The sequence below is a fragment of the Babylonia areolata genome, chromosome 22 (assembly GCF_041734735.1).
Source record: "Babylonia areolata isolate BAREFJ2019XMU chromosome 22, ASM4173473v1, whole genome shotgun sequence".
NCBI lineage: Eukaryota > Metazoa > Mollusca > Gastropoda > Neogastropoda > Buccinidae > Babylonia > Babylonia areolata.
Genome location: NC_134897.1, coordinates 1,982,824 through 2,003,640, shown reverse-complemented (window position 1 = coordinate 2,003,640; position 20,817 = coordinate 1,982,824). Strand labels below are relative to the sequence as shown.

The window sequence follows — 20,817 nt, the reverse complement described above, 5'->3', positions numbered from 1 at the left end:
TATGAGTTCTGTAATTCGTCTTGTAATTCCAGCTTTGTATTTTGAATGTACGGTACATTTATGGTTTTTGTTAATTATCGTTAGAATTAACATTGCTCGGTATGGGGGGAACATTCCGTAATGTTCCAGCTCTCGCTGTGTGCTGTGTGTCCTGGGTCTTCGCCCCCTCCTGCCCTGTGACTGCTGTCCTGGGTCTTCGCCCCTTCCTGCCCTGTGACTGCTGTCCTGGGTCTTCGCCCCCTCCTCCCTTTGACTGCTGTCCTGGGTCTTCGCCCCCTCCTGCCCTATGACTGCTGTCCTGGGTCTTCGCCCCTTCCTGCCCTGTGACTGCTGTCCTGTGTTCCGGGCCTTTCGACTTGCAGCCTGATCCATTGCTTGGCACTGTATGCCGAGTCCTGGCGCCTAGGCCTTTTGACCGGGGCTTGTGCCTTGGGTCGGACCCGCCGAAGTTTGTCTGGGCCGTGTGTCAGTTTTTTTCTGTTTTTGTGTTTTTTCTTTTAAGAGGAAAAACTTCCTGAACCCGCCAAAGACTAAAGCATCTGTGAACCAGTCCTGGTTTGGGGCTGATTTGTCTTCTCCTCGAGTGTGTGGAAGATTGCTTTTGATTACATTTAGGAGAATCGGTAGTTTTGTATGTAACTTCTGTTCGTTTCTTTTTTCTTTTTTTTTGTAGTTATGGTATACGGTTGTTGTTTTTTTTTATTTTGCATGTATAGGCTGTGTGTGTAAGGTTGCGTTAGTGGGATAGACAGAGCGGAAGAGAATACATTTTATGTGAAGAGAAATATGTGTTCTGTGTTTGTGTTGTCGGGTGAACTGGGTTGTGTGTTAGGTTTTAAACAGTTCTCGACCTCTTCCCTAGGGGGGTCGTGACAATGGTGGAGATGTGGGGTAACAAGTTCTAGGGAATGTAACACGGGTTGGGGGGTAGGGTGTGATCGTCTTGTTCGTCTACGTTGTATGTTGCAGGCATTTCGTTTGGTTAGCTTTTGGGGAGGTGATTAAGGTTGTTAGATTGTTAGGTTCTTACTGTTGGACGGTTGTGAGTGAAGTGGGGACCTGGAGTTAGTGACTTAGAGACTTAATTCAAGTTTGGAGTAGTTGCTGCACATTGTGATAAGAAAACATGCCTGTAACACGAAAAACTACTGCGGCCTCTACTCCTGGTTCAGGGTCACGGGGGGTCAGGGCAGAAGGCGGTACACCTTCTCTGAGTGCTGAAAAAAAGACTGAATTGTCCGGATGGATTCAGGGCCACCTGAAGGCTAATCCTGAAGGTGCTTTCGATGAAGGCTTGAAGAATGAGTCTAATGCCGTACCTTCTCAGGACATGTACTCAAAGTTCAGGGTGTTGGGCACTAACTTAGGTTTGTCTGGAGAGGCGTTGGCCCGGTTTGTGGTTGATGCAGTAGCCAGGGAGGAGGAGCGTCAGGCTAGGGATGAGGAGAGAAAGTACAGACAATGGAAGGATAGAAAAGAGGAAGAGTATAGGAAGAAAAAAGATGAGGAGGAAAGATTGTACAGGGAAACGAAGGGAGAGGAGGAAAGACGTAGATTCGAGAGGAAAATGGAACTGCGCCAGGAAGAGCTAGAAGCTCACACGGCTCAGCAGTTTCCACTTGTACCGTATGATGGGAAAGACGATTTCGATAGCTTCCTAACCCACTTTGAGAGAGTGGCAGGGTTAAATAAGTGGAAGCGTAGCTCCTGGGCAGCCCGCCTGGTGGCCCTTTTGCAGGGTCGGGCGAGAGATGCCTGCCTACGGTTACAACCAGAACAGCTACACGATTATGACATCTTAAAAGTGGCTCTGCTTCATGAATTCCGTCTGGATGCAGAATCCTACCGCAAACGGTTCCGTTCCATGCGGAAGATAGCGGAAGAGACGTTTGATCAGTTTCTGGGCAGGCTGAAGGTTTGTTTCTCCCGATGGTGTGTGGCTGCTGGACGGGATGAATCTGATGCAGATGACGTCAAAGATCTGGTCCTTCAGGAGCAGTTCTTAACCACGCTCAATCCCGATCTCGTCACTGAAGTTCGGCGTGAGGAACCTAACAGAGTCGAGGACGTTGCCCATATCACTACTAAAATTGTCAATGCACGGAGAGCAGGTCGCATGGCGGAAGCCGATTTTCGAGTTTCCAAAAAAGGTAGTAGGGTTTCCGACCACAGTTTCAATCTGGGCGCGGAGAAAAAAGGACCTCCACATGGGTCAGGGGATTCAGCTCCAAACAGCGTAAAGGGAAGAGACTTTACAAGAATACCTGTCTGCTTCAACTGCAGGAAGCCAGGTCACTTGGCCAAAGAGTGCCGGCAACCCAAGAGGGTCTCACTCATTGCTCATGTCTCACCTGTACAGGGTGTTAATGCAATGACCCCGACGCTTTGCACGTCTTGTGCTTCTAAACAGTACTCGCCTCGCTGCGAGGTTTCTGTCGATGGCCACACAGTGCAAGCTTTACGCGACACGGGAGCCCAGTTGATTGTTGTAGCCAGGCGACTCGTAATACCTGACTGTTTTACCGGGGCCACAGTTCGCGTGGTGTTGGCAGAGTCAAGGTGCTCCTCAGTTCTGCCCATCGCCAGGGTTGACTTTCAGTCCCCGTTCATACAGGGCGTTTTGGACGTGGCTGTCATGGAGTCTCCTGTTGAGGAGGTTCTCATTGGGAATTGTGCTTGGAGAGGGGACGGCTCTTCAATGGTCGTGCCCGTCTATGCTGATCCCAGCCTTGTGGGCGCCGTTCAAACTAGAGCCCAGGCTGCAGCAAGTGACAAACCCTTGCCTCCCCTGCCCGTCAAGGATATTCAGATCCACGTGTCACGGGAAGACTTGCAGCACCAGCAAAATGACGATCCTTATTTTCATCAGGCACGTGATAGGGCTGGTTCAGGCCTTTTACAGAAAACCCCTTCAGGCGAGGTCTCTTATTTTAAAAAGCATGGGGTGTTGATGCGGCAGTTTAAAGATCACAGAGGCCAGGCGACCCAGATCTGTGTACCGAGGCCTTTGCGTTCCACAGTGCTACGCCTGGGCCATGAGGCTCCAATGTCTGGTCATTTGGGATTTAGGCGGACGCAACAGAATATTTCCTCATTTCTATTGGCCAGGTATGTGCGGGGACATCAAGCGCTTCGTTCTTTCCTGCAACAGGTGCCAAAAAACTGTATCAAAAGGGCGGGTTCCCAGAGTGCCTTTGGTTAAAATGTCTCTGATGACTGAACCCTTCAGCCGAGTGGCAGTGGACATTGTTGGTCCAATAGCTCCTGCTTCCGAGTCTGGTTGCAGATACATTCTGACCATGGTCGATTATGCCACCAGATACCCAGAGGCTGTCCCGCTTAAAGATATCACATCTGAGTCTGTGGCGGAGGCTCTCTTCAACATGTGGACTCGCACGGGTATTCCTTCCGAGGTCCTTACTGATCGAGGGACACAGTTTACCAGTCAGGTGATGCAAGAAGTCTATCGCCTTCTGTCTGTCCGAGGCCTGACCACCACTCCTTACCATGCCCAGTGTAATGGCCTTGTCGAGCGCTTCAACGCAACATTGAAAACCATTTTGCGCAGGCTGTTACACGAAAGGCCTCGAGCCTGGGATAGATGGATCCCGGCTTTACTATTCGCATACAGGGAAGTCCCACAGGAGAGCACGGGCTACTCTCCCTTTGAGCTGCTCTATGGCAGGACTGTTCGTGGTCCCATGCAAATCCTCAGGGAACACTGGCTTCATCCCGAGAGGTCGGAGGTTCAGACAGCAGCTGAATACGTGGTGGATCTGCGTAACAAGATAGCCGAGTCGTGCACTCTGGCACAGCAGAATCTCGAAAAGGCTGCCAGAAGATACAAGAGGCACTTTGATGCCAAGGCCAAGCGACGAGAGTTCGCTGAGGGTAGCAGGGTCCTGCTCCTCCGTCCTTCCAAACACAACAAACTAGAGTTGGAATGGCAAGGTCCATACACTGTCCTGCAACGTGTAGGACTGGCTGACGACTGCGTTCAGGTTGGTACCAAAGAAAAACTGTATCATGCCAACCTGCTAAAACAGTATGTTGAACGCATTCCCCAGATGTCTCTAGCTATAGCAGTGGTCGATGACGGTGAGATCTGGGAGGAGACTCGTACTGTGGAGCGAGATATCCCCCTTATATCCCTGGAGGCGTCCGAGGGGCCTGAGGATGTTGTGGTTGACCCAACCAACCCTTCACTGAAAGAGGCTGTCCTCAAGCTTGTGAGAGAGTTTGGAGACGTACTCACCGATCTGCCAGGTCGTACAAACTTGGAGACGTGTTCACTCCAACTGAATTCTGACACCCCCCTCAGAACCAAACAGTATCCACTGCCATTCTCTCAGCGGGAGGTGATCCAAAAGGAAGTCGATCAGATGCTGAAGATGGGAGTGATTGAACCCTCCTCATCTCCTTACACTTCCCCAATCGTACTCGTGAAGAAAAGGGATGGCAAGGTGAGGTTTTGTGTTGACTTCCGTCGTGTCAACAAAGTGACCACGTTTGACGCGGAACCCATGCCAGACGTGGAGACATTGTTTGCCAAGTTAGCCGGGGAAAAAAGTATTTTCCAAATTGGATTTGTCCAAAGGCTACTGGCAAATCCCAATGGAGGAAGCCGACCGTCCGAAGACCGCATTCTCAACCCCACAAAGTCACTTCCAGTGGCGTGTGATGCCATTTGGGCTGAAAACAGCGAGTGCAGTGTTTTCCCGCATGATGAGGAAGTTGATTCTACCTCTGGGCCTGCCAGAGGTGGACAACTTTATGGATGACATGATCATCGCCTCTGTCGACGAGGCCAGTCACTTACCACTCCTGCGTGCAGTGTTTCATCGCCTGCGTGAGTGCAACCTCACTGCTCGGCCAGCCAAGTGCTATCTCGGACACAAGGAACTGGACTATCTTGGTCACCGCGTTGGCGACAGCAAGATATGGCCGGATGATGAAAAAATGGAGAAGATTCATAACGCTCCACCTCCACAAACTAAGCGTCAGCTCAGAGGCTTCCTTGGCCTGGTGGGCTACTATAGACGATTTGTCCCACAATTCGCGGAGATTGCCCTGCCGTTAACGGACAAAACGAAGGGCAAGGAGCCTGCCCACGTGAAGTGGGATGAGAGCTGCGAGAGGGCTTTTCTGCAGCTAAAACAAGTTCTCTGTAGTCGGCCCGTCTGTCTCCTACCAGACCTGTCCAAGCCCTTTGTGCTGAGAACAGATGCCTCAGCAGTGGGACTGGGGGCCCTACTGCTCCAAGATCACAGGATGGGCCCACAGCCAGTGGCGTGTGCCAGCAAAAAGCTTAATGCTGCCGAGAGGAACTATCCCACGATCAAGAGAGAATGCTTGGCGCTCGTGTGGGGCATACAAAAGTTCGAGCCATACCTGTACGGCAAACCATTCGTCGTCCAGACCGATCATGCCCCTCTGCAATACCTGGATAGAGCAAAAACGGCCAGCGGTAGACTGACACGGTGGGCGCTGCAGCTCAAGCCTTTCTCCTTCACAGTGCAAGCTATCCCTGGAAAAGAAAATGTTGGAGCCGACTATCTCAGTCGTCTGCCGGAGCAAGAATCGGGATTTCCCGAAAAGTGATTTCGGCAGTGTCAGTCAAGGAAGAGTATGCGCAGTCCTATTTGACTTCTGCACATACCTGTATGTCCTACTCTTAGATTAGGAAGTACACGCTTCCGCGTATTCTTACCAACTGTAAAGTTAAGACAGCTTTTGTATAAATTTCTCTTCTCTTGTTTCGATGGTCTGGACAAACTGTTTTGGTTTGGTAACTGTCCTTGACTTTCGGGAATGCGGAAGTGCAGGGCGAGAGTTGTCACGTGTGTCTGTCTGTCCGTCAGTCGTTGTGATCGTGTGTGCAAGTTCCAAACGTGAAGTTTGAACTTGAATGGGGGGTATTGTCACAACTTGTGACGACAGTTAGGGCGTGTGGCCCGTCTTCGTTTTCTCCACCCTCTTCTTTCACTTTCCCTCCTTCTCCCATCCTTCAGTTCGGGTGGAAGTCCCGAATTGCGCACGAACCACGTGCATGCATATTAATCGCTCACCTGAGCGAATATGAAATATTGTTGGGCAGCAACAATATTCGAGGCTTTTGCAGCCCGACTGCCGTAGTGTACGGGTCGTTCCTGTTGTTGGTGGGGTAGCTACCCCGACATCTAGGCACCATACGAAGTGAGGACCGGCTGTTCTCCATGGGAGCCACTTCGGTGTTCTTCGTCTGTCTTCGTCGTGTCTTTGTGGTGGTCGTTAGTGTACGCCATCTGTGGCAGGTAAGAAGCCACTTGTCTACTTAGCTTAGTTGTACTTCTGTCAGGGATGTAGGTGTGTAAAGAAGTAGATGTTCGACAAGAAAGAAAGCTGTACGTTAGGTTTTGACATAATCTTATTTCGTTAATCACTTTTGTGCTACCAGTGCGTGAATATGTGCTTTTTCTTGTGTCGGCTAATATTTTGCCAATTTTATTGTCATTGAGTTTTAAAATAATGATACGATTTTACCTTAGTTCACTGTTGGGTAAAATTGGGCGTTGGCTCTGTATGATAGGTGTAGAGAGTGTGAGTGCCGTATATGAGTTCTGTAATTCGTCTTGTAATTCCAGCTTTGTATTTTGAATGTACGGTACATTTATGGTTTTTGTTAATTATCGTTAGAATTAACATTGCTCGGTATGGGGGGAACATTCAATAATGTTCCAGCTCTCGCTGTGTGCTGTGTGTCCTGGGTCTTCGCCCCCTCCTGCTCTGTGACTGCTGTCCTGGGTCTTCGCCCCTTCCTGCCCTGTGACTGCTGTCCTGGGTCTTCGCCCCCTCCTGCCCTGTGACTGCTGTCCTGGGTCTTCGCCCCCTCCTGCCCTGTGACTGCTGTCCTGGGTCTTCGCCCCCTCCTGCCCTATGACTGCTGTCCTGGGTCTTCGCCCCTTCCTGCCCTGTGACTGCTGTCCTGTGTTCCGGGCCTTTCGACTTGCAGCCTGATCCATTGCTTGGCACTGTATGCCGAGTCCTGGCGCCTAGGCCTTTTGACCGGGGCTTGTGCCTTGGGTCGGACCCGCCGAAGTTTGTCTGGGCCGTGTGTCAGTTTTTTTTCTGTTTTTGTTTTTTCTTTTAAGAGGAAAAACTTCCTGAACCCGCCAAAGACTAAAGCATCTGAACCAGTCCTGGTTTGGGGCTGATTTTTCTTCTCCTCGAGTGTGTGGAAGATTGCTTTTGATTACATTTAGGAGAATCGGTAGTTTTGTATGTAACTTCTGTTCGTTTCTTTTTTCTTTTTTTTTTTGCAGTTATGGTATACGGTTGTTGTTTTTTATTTTGCATGTATAGGCTGTGTGTGTAAGGTTGCGTTAGTGGGATAGACAGAGCGGAAGAGAATACATTTTATGTGAAGAGAAATATGTGTTCTGTGTTTGTGTTGTCGGGTGAACTGGGTTGTGTGTTAGGTTTTAAACAGTTCTCGACCTCTTCCCTAGGGGGGTCGTGACAATGGTGGAGATGTGGGGTAACAAGTTCTAGGGAATGTAACACGGGTTGGGGGGTAGGGTGTGATCGTCTTGTTCGTCTACATTGTATGTTGCAGGCATTTCGTTTGGTTAGCTTTTGTGGAGGTGATTAAGGTTGTTAGATTGTTAGGTTCTTACTGTTGGACGGTTGTGAGTGAAGTGGGGACCTGGAGTTAGTGACTTAGAGACTTAATTCAAGTTTGGAGTAGTTGCTGCACATTGTGATACGAAAACATGCCTGTAACACGAAAAACTACTGCGGCCTCGACTCCTGGTTCAGGGTCACGGGGGGTCAGGGCAGAAGGCGGTACACCTTCTCTGAGTGCTGAAAAAAAGACTGAATTGTCCGGATGGATTCAGGGCCACCTGAAGGAGGCTAATCCTGAAGGTGCTTTCGATGCCGTACCTTCTCAGGACATGTACTCAAAGTTCAGGGTGTTGGGCACTGACTTAGGTTTGTCTGGAGAGGCGTTGGCCTGGTTTGTGGTTGATGCAGTAGCCAGGGAGGAGGAGCGTCAGGCTAGGGATGAGGAAAGTACAGACAATGGAAGGATAGAAAAGAGGAAGAGTATAGGAAGAAAAAAGATGAGGAGGAAAGATTGTACAGGGAAACGAAGGGAGAGGAGGAAAGACGTAGATTCGAGAGGAAAATGGAACTGCGCCAGGAAGAGCTAGAAGCTCACACGGCTCAGCAGTTTCCACTTGTACCATATGATGGGAAAGACGATTTCGATAGCTTCCTAACCCACTTGGAGAGAGTGGCAGGGTTAAATAAGTGGAAGCGTAGCTCCTGGGCAGCCCGCCTGGTGGCCCTTTTGCAGGGTCGGGCGAGAGATGCCTGCCTACGGTTACAACCAGAACAGCTACACGATTATGACATCTTAAAAGTGGCTCTGCTTCATGAATTCCGTCTGGATGCAGAATCCTACCGCAAACGGTTCCGTTCGATGCGGAAGATAGCGGAAGAGACGTTTGATCAGTTTCTGGGCAGGCTGAAGGTTTGTTTCTCCCGATGGTGTGTGGCTGCTGGACGGGATGAATCTGATGCAGATGACGTCAAAGATCTGGTCCTTCAGGAGCAGTTCTTAACCACGCTCAATCCCGATCTCGTCACTGAAGTTCGGCGTGAGGAACCTAACAGAGTCGAGGACGTTGCCCATATCACTACTAAAATTGTCAATGCACGGAGAGCAGGTCGCATGGCGGAAGCTGATTTTCGAGTTTCCAAAAAAGGTAGTAGGGTTTCTGACCGCAGTTTCAATCTGGGCGCAGAGAAAAGACCTCCACATGGGTCAGGGGATTCAGCTCCAAACAGCGTAAAGGGAAGAGACTTTACAAGAATACCTGTCTGCTTCAACTGCAGGAAGCCAGGTCACTTGGCCAAAGAGTGCCGGCAACCCAAGAGGGTCTCACTCATTGCTCATGTCTCACCTGTACAGGGTGTTAATGCAATGACCCCGACGCTTTGCACGTCTTGTGCTTCTAAACAGTACTCGCCTCGCTGCGAGGTTTCTGTCGATGGCCACACAGTGCAAGCTTTACGCGACACGGGAGCCCAGTTGATTGTTGTAGCCAGGCGACTCGTAAGACCTGACTGTTTTACCGGGGCCACAGTTCGCGTGGTGTTGGCAGAGTCAAGGTGCTCCTCAGTTCTGCCCATCGCCAGGGTGGACTTTCAGTCCCCGTTCATACAGGGCGTTTTGGACGTGGCTGTCATGGAGTCTCCTGTTGAGGAGGTTCTCATTGGGAATTGTGCCTGGAGAGGGGACGGCTCTTCAATGGTCGTGCCCGTCTATGCTGATCCCAGCCTTGTGGGCGCCGTTCAAACTAGAGCCCAGGCTGCAGCAAGTGCCAATCCCTTGCCTCCCCTGCCCGTCAAGGATATTCAGATCCACGTGTCACGGGAAGACTTGCAGCACCAGCAAAATGACGATCCTTATTTTCATCAGGCACGTGATAGGGCTGGTTCAGGCCTTTTACAGAAAACCCCTTCAGGCGAGGTCTCTTATTTTAAAAAGCATGGGGTGTTGATGCGGCAGTTTAAAGATCACAGAGGCCAGGCGACCCAGATCTGTGTACCAAGGCCTTTGAGTTCCACAGTGCTACGCCTGGGCCATGAGGCTCCAATGTCTGGTCATTTGGGATTTAGGCGGACGCAACAGAGAATATTTCCTCATTTCTATTGGCCAGGTATGTGCGGGGACATCAAGTGCTTCGTTCTTTCCTGCAACAGGTGCCAAAAAACTGTATCAAAAGGGCAGGTTCCCAGAGTGCCTTTGGTTAAAATGCCTCTGATGACTGAACCCTTCAGCCGAGTGGCAGTGGACATTGTTGGTCCAATAGCTCCTGCTTCCGAGTCTGGTTGCAGATACATTCTGACCATGGTCGATTATGCCACCAGATACCCAGAGGCTGTCCCGCTTAAAGATATCACATCTGAGTCTGTGGCGGAGGCTCTCTTCAACATGTGGACTCGCACGGGTATTCCTTCCGAGGTCCTTACTGATCGAGGGACACAGTTTACCAGTCTGGTGATGCAAGAAGTCTATCGCCTTCTGTCTGTCCGAGGCCTGACCACCACTCCTTACCATGCCCAGTGTAATCGCCTTGTCGAGCGCTTCAACGCAACATTGAAAACCATGTTGCGCAGGCTGTCACACGAAAGGCCTCGAGCCTGGGATAGATGGATCCCGGCTTTACTATTCGCATACAGGGAAGTCCCACAGGAGAGCACGGGCTACTCTCCCTTTGAGCTGCTCTATGGCAGGACTGTTCGTGGTCCCATGCAAATCCTCAGGGAACACTGGCTTCATCCCGAGAGGTCGGAGGTTCAGACAGCAGCTGAATACGTGGTGGATCTGCGTAACAAGATAGCTGAGTCATGCACTCTGGCACAGCAGAATCTCGAAAAGGCTGCCAGAAGATACAAGAGGCACTTTGATGCCAAGGCCAAGCGACGAGAGTTCGCTGAGGGTAGCAGGGTCCTGCTCCTCCGTCCTTCCAAACACAACAAACTAGAGTTGGAATGGCAAGGTCCATACACTGTCCTGCGACGTGTAGGACTGGCTGACTACTGCGTTCAGGTTGGTACCAAAGAAAAACTGTATCATGCCAACCTGCTAAAACAGTATGTTGAACGCATTCCCCAGATGTCTCTAGCTATAGCAGTGGTCGATGACGGTGAGATCTGGGAGGAGACTCGTACTGTGGAGCGAGATATCCCCCTTATATCCCTGGAGGCGTCCGAGGGGCCTGAGGATGTTGTGGTTGACCCAACCAACCCTTCACTGAAAGAGGCTGTCCTCAAGCTTGTGAGAGAGTTTGGAGACGTACTCACCGATCTGCCAGGTCGTACAAACTTGGAGACTTGTTCACTCCAACTGAATTCTGACACCCCCCTCAGAACCAAACAGTATCCACTGCCATTCTCTCAGCGGGAGGTGATCCAAAAGGAAGTCGATCAGATGCTGAAGATGGGAGTGATCGAACCCTCCTCATCTCCTTACACTTCCCCAATCGTACTCGTGAAGAAAAGGGATGGCAAGGTGAGGTTTTGTGTTGACTTCCGTCGTGTCAACAAAGTGACCACGTTTGACGCGGAACCCATGCCAGACGTGGAGACATTGTTTGCCAAGTTAGCCGGGAAAAAAGTATTTTCCAAATTGGATTTGTCCAAAGGCTACTGGCAAATCCCAATGGAGGAAGCCGACCGTCCGAAGACTGCATTCTCAACCCCACAAAGTCCCTTCCAGTGGCGTGTGATGCCATTTGGGCTGGAAACAGCGAGTGCAGTGTTTTCCCGCATGATGAGGAGGTTGATTCTACCTCTGGGCCTGTCAGAGGTGGACAACTTTATGGATGACATGATCATCGCCTCTGTCGACGAGGCCAGTCACTTACCACTCCTGCGTGCAGTGTTTCATCGCCTGCGTGAGTGCAACCTCACTGCTCGGCCAGCCAAGTGCTATCTCGGACACAAGGAACTGGACTATCTTGGTCACCGCGTTGGCGACAGCAAGATATGGCCGGATGATGAAAAAATGGAGAAGATTCATAACGCTCCACCTCCACAAACTAAGCGTCAGCTCAGAGGCTTCCTTGGCCTGGTGGGCTACTATAGACGATTTGTCCCACAATTCGCGGAGATTGCCCTGCCGTTAACGGACAAAACGAAGGGCAAGGAGCCTGCCCACGTGAAGTGGGATGAGAGCTGCGAGAGGGCTTTTCTGCAGCTAAAACAAGTTCTCTGTAGTCGGCCCGTCTGTCTCCTACCAGACCTGTCCAATCCCTTTGTGCTGAGAACAGATGCCTCAGCAGTGGGACTGGGGGCCCTACTGCTCCAAGATCACAGGATGGGCCCACAGCCAGTGGCGTGTGCCAGCAAAAAGCTTAATGCTGCCGAGAGGAACTATCCCACGATCGAGAGAGAATGCTTGGCGCTCGTGTGGGGCATACAAAAGTTCGAGCCGTACCTGTACGGCAAACCATTCGTCGTCCAGACCGATCATGCCCCTCTGCAATACCTGGATAGAGCAAAAACGGCCAGCGGTAGACTGACACGGTGGGCGCTGCAGCTCAAGCCTTTCTCCTTCACAGTGCAAGCTATCCCTGGAAAAGAAAATGTTGGAGCCGACTATCTCAGTCGTCTGCCGGAGCAAGAATCGGGATTTCCCGAAAAGTGATTTCGGCAGTGTCAGTCAAGGAAGAGTATGCGCAGTCCTATTTGACTTCTGCACATACCTGTATGTCCTACTCTTAGATTAGGAAGTACACGCTTCCGCGTATTCTTACCAACTGTAAAGTTAAGACAGCTTTTGTATAAATTTCTCTTCTCTTGTTTCGATGGTCTGGACAAACTGTTTTGGTTTGGTAACTGTCCTTGACCACAAACAGACGTTCGGGAATGCGGAAGTGCAGGGCGAGAGTTGTCACGTGTGTCTGTCTGTCCGTCAGTCGTTGTGATCGTGTGTTCAAGTTCCAAACGTGAAGTTTGAACTTGAATGGGGGGTATTGTCACAACTTGTGACGACAGTTTGGGCGCGTGGCCCGTCTTCGTTTTCTCCGCCCTCTTCTTTCACTTTCCCTCCTTCTCCCATCCTTCAGTTCGGGTGGAAGTCCCGAATTGCGCACGAACCACGTGCATGCATATTAATCGCTCACCTGAGCGAATATGAAATATTGTTGGGCAGCAACAATATTCGAGGCTTTTGCAGCCCGACTGCCGTTGTGTACGCTTCGTTCCTGTTGTTGGTGGGGTAGCTACCCCGACATCTAGGCACCATACGAAGTGAGGACCGGCTGTTCTCCATGGGAGCCACTTCGGTGTTCTTCGTCTGTCTTCGTCGTCGTCGTGTCTTTGTGGTGGTCGTTAGTGTACGCCATCTGTGGCAGGTAAGAAGCCACTTGTCTACTTAGCTTAGTTGTACTTCTGTCAGGGATGTAGGTGTGTAAAGAAGTAGATGTTCGACAAGAAAGAAAGCTGTACGTTAGGTTTTGACATAATCTTATTTCGTTAATCACTTTGTGCCACCAGTGCGTGAATATGTGCTTTTTCTTGTGTCGGCTAATAATTTGCCAATTTTATTGTCATAGAGTTTTAAAATAATGATACGATTTTTCCTTAGTTCACTGTTGGGTAAAATTGGGCGTTGGCTCTGTATGATAGGTGTAGAGAGTGTGAGTGCCGTATATGAGTTCCAGCTTTGTATTTTGAATGTACGGTACATGTATGATTTTTGTTAATTATTGTTAGAATTAACATTGCTCAGTATGGGGGAAACATTCCGCAATGTTCCAGCTCTCGCTGTGTGTCCTGGGTCTTCGCCCCTTCCTGCCCTGTGACTGCTGTCCTGGGTCTTCACCCCCTCCTGCCCTGTGACTGCTATCCTGTGTTCCGGGCCTTTCGACTTGGAGCCTGGTCCATTGCTTGGCACTGTATGCCGAGTCCTGGCGCCTAGGCCTTTTGACCGGGGCTTGTGCCTTGGGTCGGACCCGCCGAAGTTTGTCTGGGCCGTGTGTCAGTTTTTTTCTGTTTTTGTGTTTTTTCTTTTAAGAGGAAAAACTTCCTGAACCCGCCAAAGACTAAAGTATCTGTGCACCAATCCTGGTTTGGGGCTGATTTGTCTTCTCCTCGAGTGTGTGGAAAATTGCTTTTGATTACATTTAGGAGAATCGGTAGTTTTGTATGCGACTTCTGTTCGTTTCTATTTTTTTGTAGTTATGGTATACGGTTGTTTTTTGTTTATTTTGCATGTATAGGCTGTGTGTGTAAGGTTGCGTGAGTGGGATAGACAGAGCGGAAGAGAATAAATTTTGTGTGGAAGAGAAATATCTGTGTTCTGTGTTTGTGTTGTCGGGTGAACTGGGTTGTGTGTTAGGTTTTAAACAGTTCTCGACCTCTTCCCTAGGGGGGTCGTGACAATGGTGGAGATGTGGGGTAACAAGTTCTAGGGAATGTAACACGGGTTGGGGGGTAGGGTGTGATCGTCTTGTTCGTCTACATTGTATGTTGCAGGCATTTCGTTTGGTTAGCTTTTGTGGAGGTGATTAAGGTTGTTAGATTGTTAGGTTCTTACTGTTGGACGGTTGTGAGTGAAGTGGGGACCTGGAGTTAGTGACTTAGAGACTTAATTCAAGTTTGGAGTAGTTGCTGCACATTGTGATAAGAAAACATGCCTGTAACACGAAAAACTACTGCGGCCTCTACTCCTGGTTCAGGGTCACGGGGGGTCAGGGCAGAAGGCGGTACACCTTCTCTGAGTGCTGAAAAAAAGACTGAATTGTCCGGATGGATTCAGGGCCACCTGAAGGAGGCTAATCCTGAAGGTGCTTTCGATGAAGGCTTGAAGAATGAGTCTAATGCCGTACCTTCTCAGGACATGTACTCAAAGTTCAGGGTGTTGGGCACTAACTTAGGTTTGTCTGGAGAGGCGTTGGCCCGGTTTGTGGTTGATGCAGTAGCCAGGGAGGAGGAGCGTCAGGCTAGGGATGAGGAGAGAAAGTACAGACAATGGAAGGATAGAAAAGAGGAAGAGTATAGGAAGAAAAAAAGATGAGGAGGAAAGATTGTACAGGGAAACGAAGGGAGAGGAGGAAAGACGTAGATTCGAGAGGAAAATGGAACTGCGCCAGGAAGAGCTAGAAGCTCACACGGCTCAGCAGTTTCCACTTGTACCATATGATGGGAAAGACGATTTCGATAGCTTCCTAACCCACTTGGAGAGAGTGGCAGGGTTAAATAAGTGGAAGCGTAGCTCCTGGGCAGCCCGCCTGGTGGCCCTTTTGCAGGGTCGGGCGAGAGATGCCTGCCTACGGTTACAACCAGAACAGCTACACGATTATGACATCTTAAAAGTGGCTCTGCTTCATGAATTCCGTCTGGATGCAGAATCCTACCGCAAACGGTTCCGTTCGATGCGGAAGATAGCGGAAGAGACGTTTGATCAGTTTCTGGGCAGGCTGAAGGTTTGTTTCTCCCGATGGTGTGTGGCTGCTGGACGGGATGAATCTGATGCAGATGACGTCAAAGATCTGGTCCTTCAGGAGCAGTTCTTAACCACGCTCAATCCCGATCTCGTCACTGAAGTTCGGCGTGAGGAACCTAACAGAGTCGAGGACGTTGCCCATATCACTACTAAAATTGTCAATGCACGGAGAGCAGGTCGCATGGCGGAAGCTGATTTTCGAGTTTCCAAAAAAGGTAGTAGGGTTTCTGACCGCAGTTTCAATCTGGGCGCAGAGAAAAGACCTCCACATGGGTCAGGGGATTCAGCTCCAAACAGCGTAAAGGGAAGAGACTTTACAAGAATACCTGTCTGCTTCAACTGCAGGAAGCCAGGTCACTTGGCCAAAGAGTGCCGGCAACCCAAGAGGGTCTCACTCATTGCTCATGTCTCACCTGTACAGGGTGTTAATGCAATGACCCCGACGCTTTGCACGTCTTGTGCTTCTAAACAGTACTCGCCTCGCTGCGAGGTTTCTGTCGATGGCCACACAGTGCAAGCTTTACGCGACACGGGAGCCCAGTTGATTGTTGTAGCCAGGCGACTCGTAAGACCTGACTGTTTTACCGGGGCCACAGTTCGCGTGGTGTTGGCAGAGTCAAGGTGCTCCTCAGTTCTGCCCATCGCCAGGGTGGACTTTCAGTCCCCGTTCATACAGGGCGTTTTGGACGTGGCTGTCATGGAGTCTCCTGTTGAGGAGGTTCTCATTGGGAATTGTGCCTGGAGAGGGGACGGCTCTTCAATGGTCGTGCCCGTCTATGCTGATCCCAGCCTTGTGGGCGCCGTTCAAACTAGAGCCCAGGCTGCAGCAAGTGCCAATCCCTTGCCTCCCCTGCCCGTCAAGGATATTCAGATCCACGTGTCACGGGAAGACTTGCAGCACCAGCAAAATGACGATCCTTATTTTCATCAGGCACGTGATAGGGCTGGTTCAGGCCTTTTACAGAAAACCCCTTCAGGCGAGGTCTCTTATTTTAAAAAGCATGGGGTGTTGATGCGGCAGTTTAAAGATCACAGAGGCCAGGCGACCCAGATCTGTGTACCAAGGCCTTTGAGTTCCACAGTGCTACGCCTGGGCCATGAGGCTCCAATGTCTGGTCATTTGGGATTTAGGCGGACGCAACAGAGAATATTTCCTCATTTCTATTGGCCAGGTATGTGCGGGGACATCAAGTGCTTCGTTCTTTCCTGCAACAGGTGCCAAAAAACTGTATCAAAAGGGCAGGTTCCCAGAGTGCCTTTGGTTAAAATGCCTCTGATGACTGAACCCTTCAGCCGAGTGGCAGTGGACATTGTTGGTCCAATAGCTCCTGCTTCCGAGTCTGGTTGCAGATACATTCTGACCATGGTCGATTATGCCACCAGATACCCAGAGGCTGTCCCGCTTAAAGATATCACATCTGAGTCTGTGGCGGAGGCTCTCTTCAACATGTGGACTCGCACGGGTATTCCTTCCGAGGTCCTTACTGATCGAGGGACACAGTTTACCAGTCTGGTGATGCAAGAAGTCTATCGCCTTCTGTCTGTCCGAGGCCTGACCACCACTCCTTACCATGCCCAGTGTAATCGCCTTGTCGAGCGCTTCAACGCAACATTGAAAACCATGTTGCGCAGGCTGTCACACGAAAGGCCTCGAGCCTGGGATAGATGGATCCCGGCTTTACTATTCGCATACAGGGAAGTCCCACAGGAGAGCACGGGCTACTCTCCCTTTGAGCTGCTCTATGGCAGGACTGTTCGTGGTCCCATGCAAATCCTCAGGGAACACTGGCTTCATCCCGAGAGGTCGGAGGTTCAGACAGCAGCTGAATACGTGGTGGATCTGCGTAACAAGATAGCTGAGTCATGCACTCTGGCACAGCAGAATCTCGAAAAGGCTGCCAGAAGATACAAGAGGCACTTTGATGCCAAGGCCAAGCGACGAGAGTTCGCTGAGGGTAGCAGGGTCCTGCTCCTCCGTCCTTCCAAACACAACAAACTAGAGTTGGAATGGCAAGGTCCATACACTGTCCTGCGACGTGTAGGACTGGCTGACTACTGCGTTCAGGTTGGTACCAAAGAAAAACTGTATCATGCCAACCTGCTAAAACAGTATGTTGAACGCATTCCCCAGATGTCTCTAGCTATAGCAGTGGTCGATGACGGTGAGATCTGGGAGGAGACTCGTACTGTGGAGCGAGATATCCCCCTTATATCCCTGGAGGCGTCCGAGGGGCCTGAGGATGTTGTGGTTGACCCAACCAACCCTTCACTGAAAGAGGCTGTCCTCAAGCTTGTGAGAGAGTTTGGAGACGTACTCACCGATCTGCCAGGTCGTACAAACTTGGAGACTTGTTCACTCCAACTGAATTCTGACACCCCCCTCAGAACCAAACAGTATCCACTGCCATTCTCTCAGCGGGAGGTGATCCAAAAGGAAGTCGATCAGATGCTGAAGATGGGAGTGATCGAACCCTCCTCATCTCCTTACACTTCCCCAATCGTACTCGTGAAGAAAAGGGATGGCAAGGTGAGGTTTTGTGTTGACTTCCGTCGTGTCAACAAAGTGACCACGTTTGACGCGGAACCCATGCCAGACGTGGAGACATTGTTTGCCAAGTTAGCCGGGAAAAAAGTATTTTCCAAATTGGATTTGTCCAAAGGCTACTGGCAAATCCCAATGGAGGAAGCCGACCGTCCGAAGACTGCATTCTCAACCCCACAAAGTCCCTTCCAGTGGCGTGTGATGCCATTTGGGCTGGAAACAGCGAGTGCAGTGTTTTCCCGCATGATGAGGAGGTTGATTCTACCTCTGGGCCTGTCAGAGGTGGACAACTTTATGGATGACATGATCATCGCCTCTGTCGACGAGGCCAGTCACTTACCACTCCTGCGTGCAGTGTTTCATCGCCTGCGTGAGTGCAACCTCACTGCTCGGCCAGCCAAGTGCTATCTCGGACACAAGGAACTGGACTATCTTGGTCACCGCGTTGGCGACAGCAAGATATGGCCGGATGATGAAAAAATGGAGAAGATTCATAACGCTCCACCTCCACAAACTAAGCGTCAGCTCAGAGGCTTCCTTGGCCTGGTGGGCTACTATAGACGATTTGTCCCACAATTCGCGGAGATTGCCCTGCCGTTAACGGACAAAACGAAGGGCAAGGAGCCTGCCCACGTGAAGTGGGATGAGAGCTGCGAGAGGGCTTTTCTGCAGCTAAAACAAGTTCTCTGTAGTCGGCCCGTCTGTCTCCTACCAGACCTGTCCAATCCCTTTGTGCTGAGAACAGATGCCTCAGCAGTGGGACTGGGGGCCCTACTGCTCCAAGATCACAGGATGGGCCCACAGCCAGTGGCGTGTGCCAGCAAAAAGCTTAATGCTGCCGAGAGGAACTATCCCACGATCGAGAGAGAATGCTTGGCGCTCGTGTGGGGCATACAAAAGTTCGAGCCGTACCTGTACGGCAAACCATTCGTCGTCCAGACCGATCATGCCCCTCTGCAATACCTGGATAGAGCAAAAACGGCCAGCGGTAGACTGACACGGTGGGCGCTGCAGCTCAAGCCTTTCTCCTTCACAGTGCAAGCTATCCCTGGAAAAGAAAATGTTGGAGCCGACTATCTCAGTCGTCTGCCGGAGCAAGAATCGGGATTTCCCGAAAAGTGATTTCGGCAGTGTCAGTCAAGGAAGAGTATGCGCAGTCCTATTTGACTTCTGCACATACCTGTATGTCCTACTCTTAGATTAGGAAGTACACGCTTCCGCGTATTCTTACCAACTGTAAAGTTAAGACAGCTTTTGTATAAATTTCTCTTCTCTTGTTTCGATGGTCTGGACAAACTGTTTTGGTTTGGTAACTGTCCTTGACCACAAACAGACGTTCGGGAATGCGGAAGTGCAGGGCGAGAGTTGTCACGTGTGTCTGTCTGTCCGTCAGTCGTTGTGATCGTGTGTTCAAGTTCCAAACGTGAAGTTTGAACTTGAATGGGGGGTATTGTCACAACTTGTGACGACAGTTTGGGCGCGTGGCCCGTCTTCGTTTTCTCCGCCCTCTTCTTTCACTTTCCCTCCTTCTCCCATCCTTCAGTTCGGGTGGAAGTCCCGAATTGCGCACGAACCACGTGCATGCATATTAATCGCTCACCTGAGCGAATATGAAATATTGTTGGGCAGCAACAATATTCGAGGCTTTTGCAGCCCGACTGCCGTTGTGTACGCTTCGTTCCTGTTGTTGGTGGGGTAGCTACCCCGACATCTAGGCACCATACGAAGTGAGGACCGGCTGTTCTCCATGGGAGCCACTTCGGTGTTCTTCGTCTGTCTTCGTCGTCGTCGTGTCTTTGTGGTGGTCGTTAGTGTACGCCATCTGTGGCAGGTAAGAAGCCACTTGTCTACTTAGCTTAGTTGTACTTCTGTCAGGGATGTAGGTGTGTAAAGAAGTAGATGTTCGACAAGAAAGAAAGCTGTACGTTAGGTTTTGACATAATCTTATTTCGTTAATCACTTTGTGCCACCAGTGCGTGAATATGTGCTTTTTCTTGTGTCGGCTAATAATTTGCCAATTTTATTGTCATAGAGTTTTAAAATAATGATACGATTTTTCCTTAGTTCACTGTTGGGTAAAATTGGGCGTTGGCTCTGTATGATAGGTGTAGAGAGTGTGAGTGCCGTATATGAGTTCCAGCTTTGTATTTTGAATGTACGGTACATGTATGATTTTTGTTAATTATTGTTAGAATTAACATTGCTCAGTATGGGGGAAACATTCCGCAATGTTCCAGCTCTCGCTGTGTGTCCTGGGTCTTCGCCCCTTCCTGCCCTGTGACTGCTGTCCTGGGTCTTCACCCCCTCCTGCCCTGTGACTGCTATCCTGTGTTCCGGGCCTTTCGACTTGGAGCCTGGTCCATTGCTTGGCACTGTATGCCGAGTCCTGGCGCCTAGGCCTTTTGACCGGGGCTTGTGCCTTGGGTCGGACCCGCCGAAGTTTGTCTGGGCCGTGTGTCAGTTTTTTTCTGTTTTTGTGTTTTTTCTTTTAAGAGGAAAAACTTCCTGAACCCGCCAAAGACTAAAGTATCTGTGCACCAATCCTGGTTTGGGGCTGATTTGTCTTCTCCTCGAGTGTGTGGAAAATTGCTTTTGATTACATTTAGGAGAATCGGTAGTTTTGTATGCGACTTCTGTTCGTTTCTATTTTTTTGTAGTTATGGTATACGGTTGTTTTTTGTTTATTTTGCATGTATAGGCTGTGTGTGTAAGGTTGCGTGAGTGGGATAGACAGAGCGGAAGAGAATAAATTTTGTGTGGAAGAGAAATATCTGTGTTCTGTGTTTGTGTTGTCGGGTGAACTGGGTTGGGTGTTAGGTTTTAAACAGTTCTCGACCTCTTCCCTAGGGGGGTCGTGACAAGAACAACAAGAGCAACAAGAACAAGAACAAAGAATGGCTGGACTATAAGCAACAAGAACAAAGAGTGGCTGGTCTATAAGCAACAAGAACGAACAAAGAGAATGGCTGGACTATAAGCAACAAGAACAGAGTTGCTGGTCTATAAGCAACAAGAACGAACAAAGAGAATGGCTGGACTATAAACAACAAGAACAAGAACAAAGAATGGCTGGACTATAAGCAACAAGAACAAAGAGTGGCTGGTCTATAAGCAACAAGAACGAACAAAGAGAATGGCTGGACTATAAACAAGAACGAACAAAGAATGGCTGGACTATAAGCAACAAGGACCAGGAAAAGGAAAGTTGCTGGACTATAAGCAACAAGAACGAACAAAGAGTGGCTGGACTATAAGCAACAAGAACGAACAAAGA

At 50.0% G+C, this 20,817-nt stretch overlaps 3 protein-coding genes across 3 annotated transcripts in view; all 3 read left to right on the top strand.

The window, feature by feature from the left end:
• The first annotated feature begins 1,567 nt into the window (after positions 1-1,567).
• On the top strand, positions 1,568-5,601 carry LOC143297484 (uncharacterized). Its single transcript, XM_076609883.1, has 3 exons — positions 1,568-2,873; positions 3,262-4,569; positions 4,703-5,601. The coding sequence occupies exons 1-3, from the start codon at positions 1,568-1,570 to the stop codon at positions 5,599-5,601; spliced, it is 3,513 nt and encodes a 1,170-aa protein (XP_076465998.1).
• A 2,566-nt stretch (positions 5,602-8,167) lies between these two features.
• On the top strand, positions 8,168-12,199 carry LOC143297483 (uncharacterized). The gene has a single exon (XM_076609882.1). It carries the CDS (start codon positions 8,168-8,170, stop codon positions 12,197-12,199), a length of 4,032 nt encoding a protein of 1,343 aa, XP_076465997.1.
• A 2,434-nt stretch (positions 12,200-14,633) lies between these two features.
• The window catches only part of LOC143297482 (uncharacterized), a 7,406-nt gene continuing 1,222 nt past the window's right edge, over positions 14,634-20,817 (top strand). Inside the window, exon 1 of the mRNA XM_076609881.1 lies at positions 14,634-18,661. Coding sequence (XP_076465996.1) covers positions 14,634-18,661 — 4,028 coding nt within the window. The remainder of the gene's footprint in view (positions 18,662-20,817) is intronic.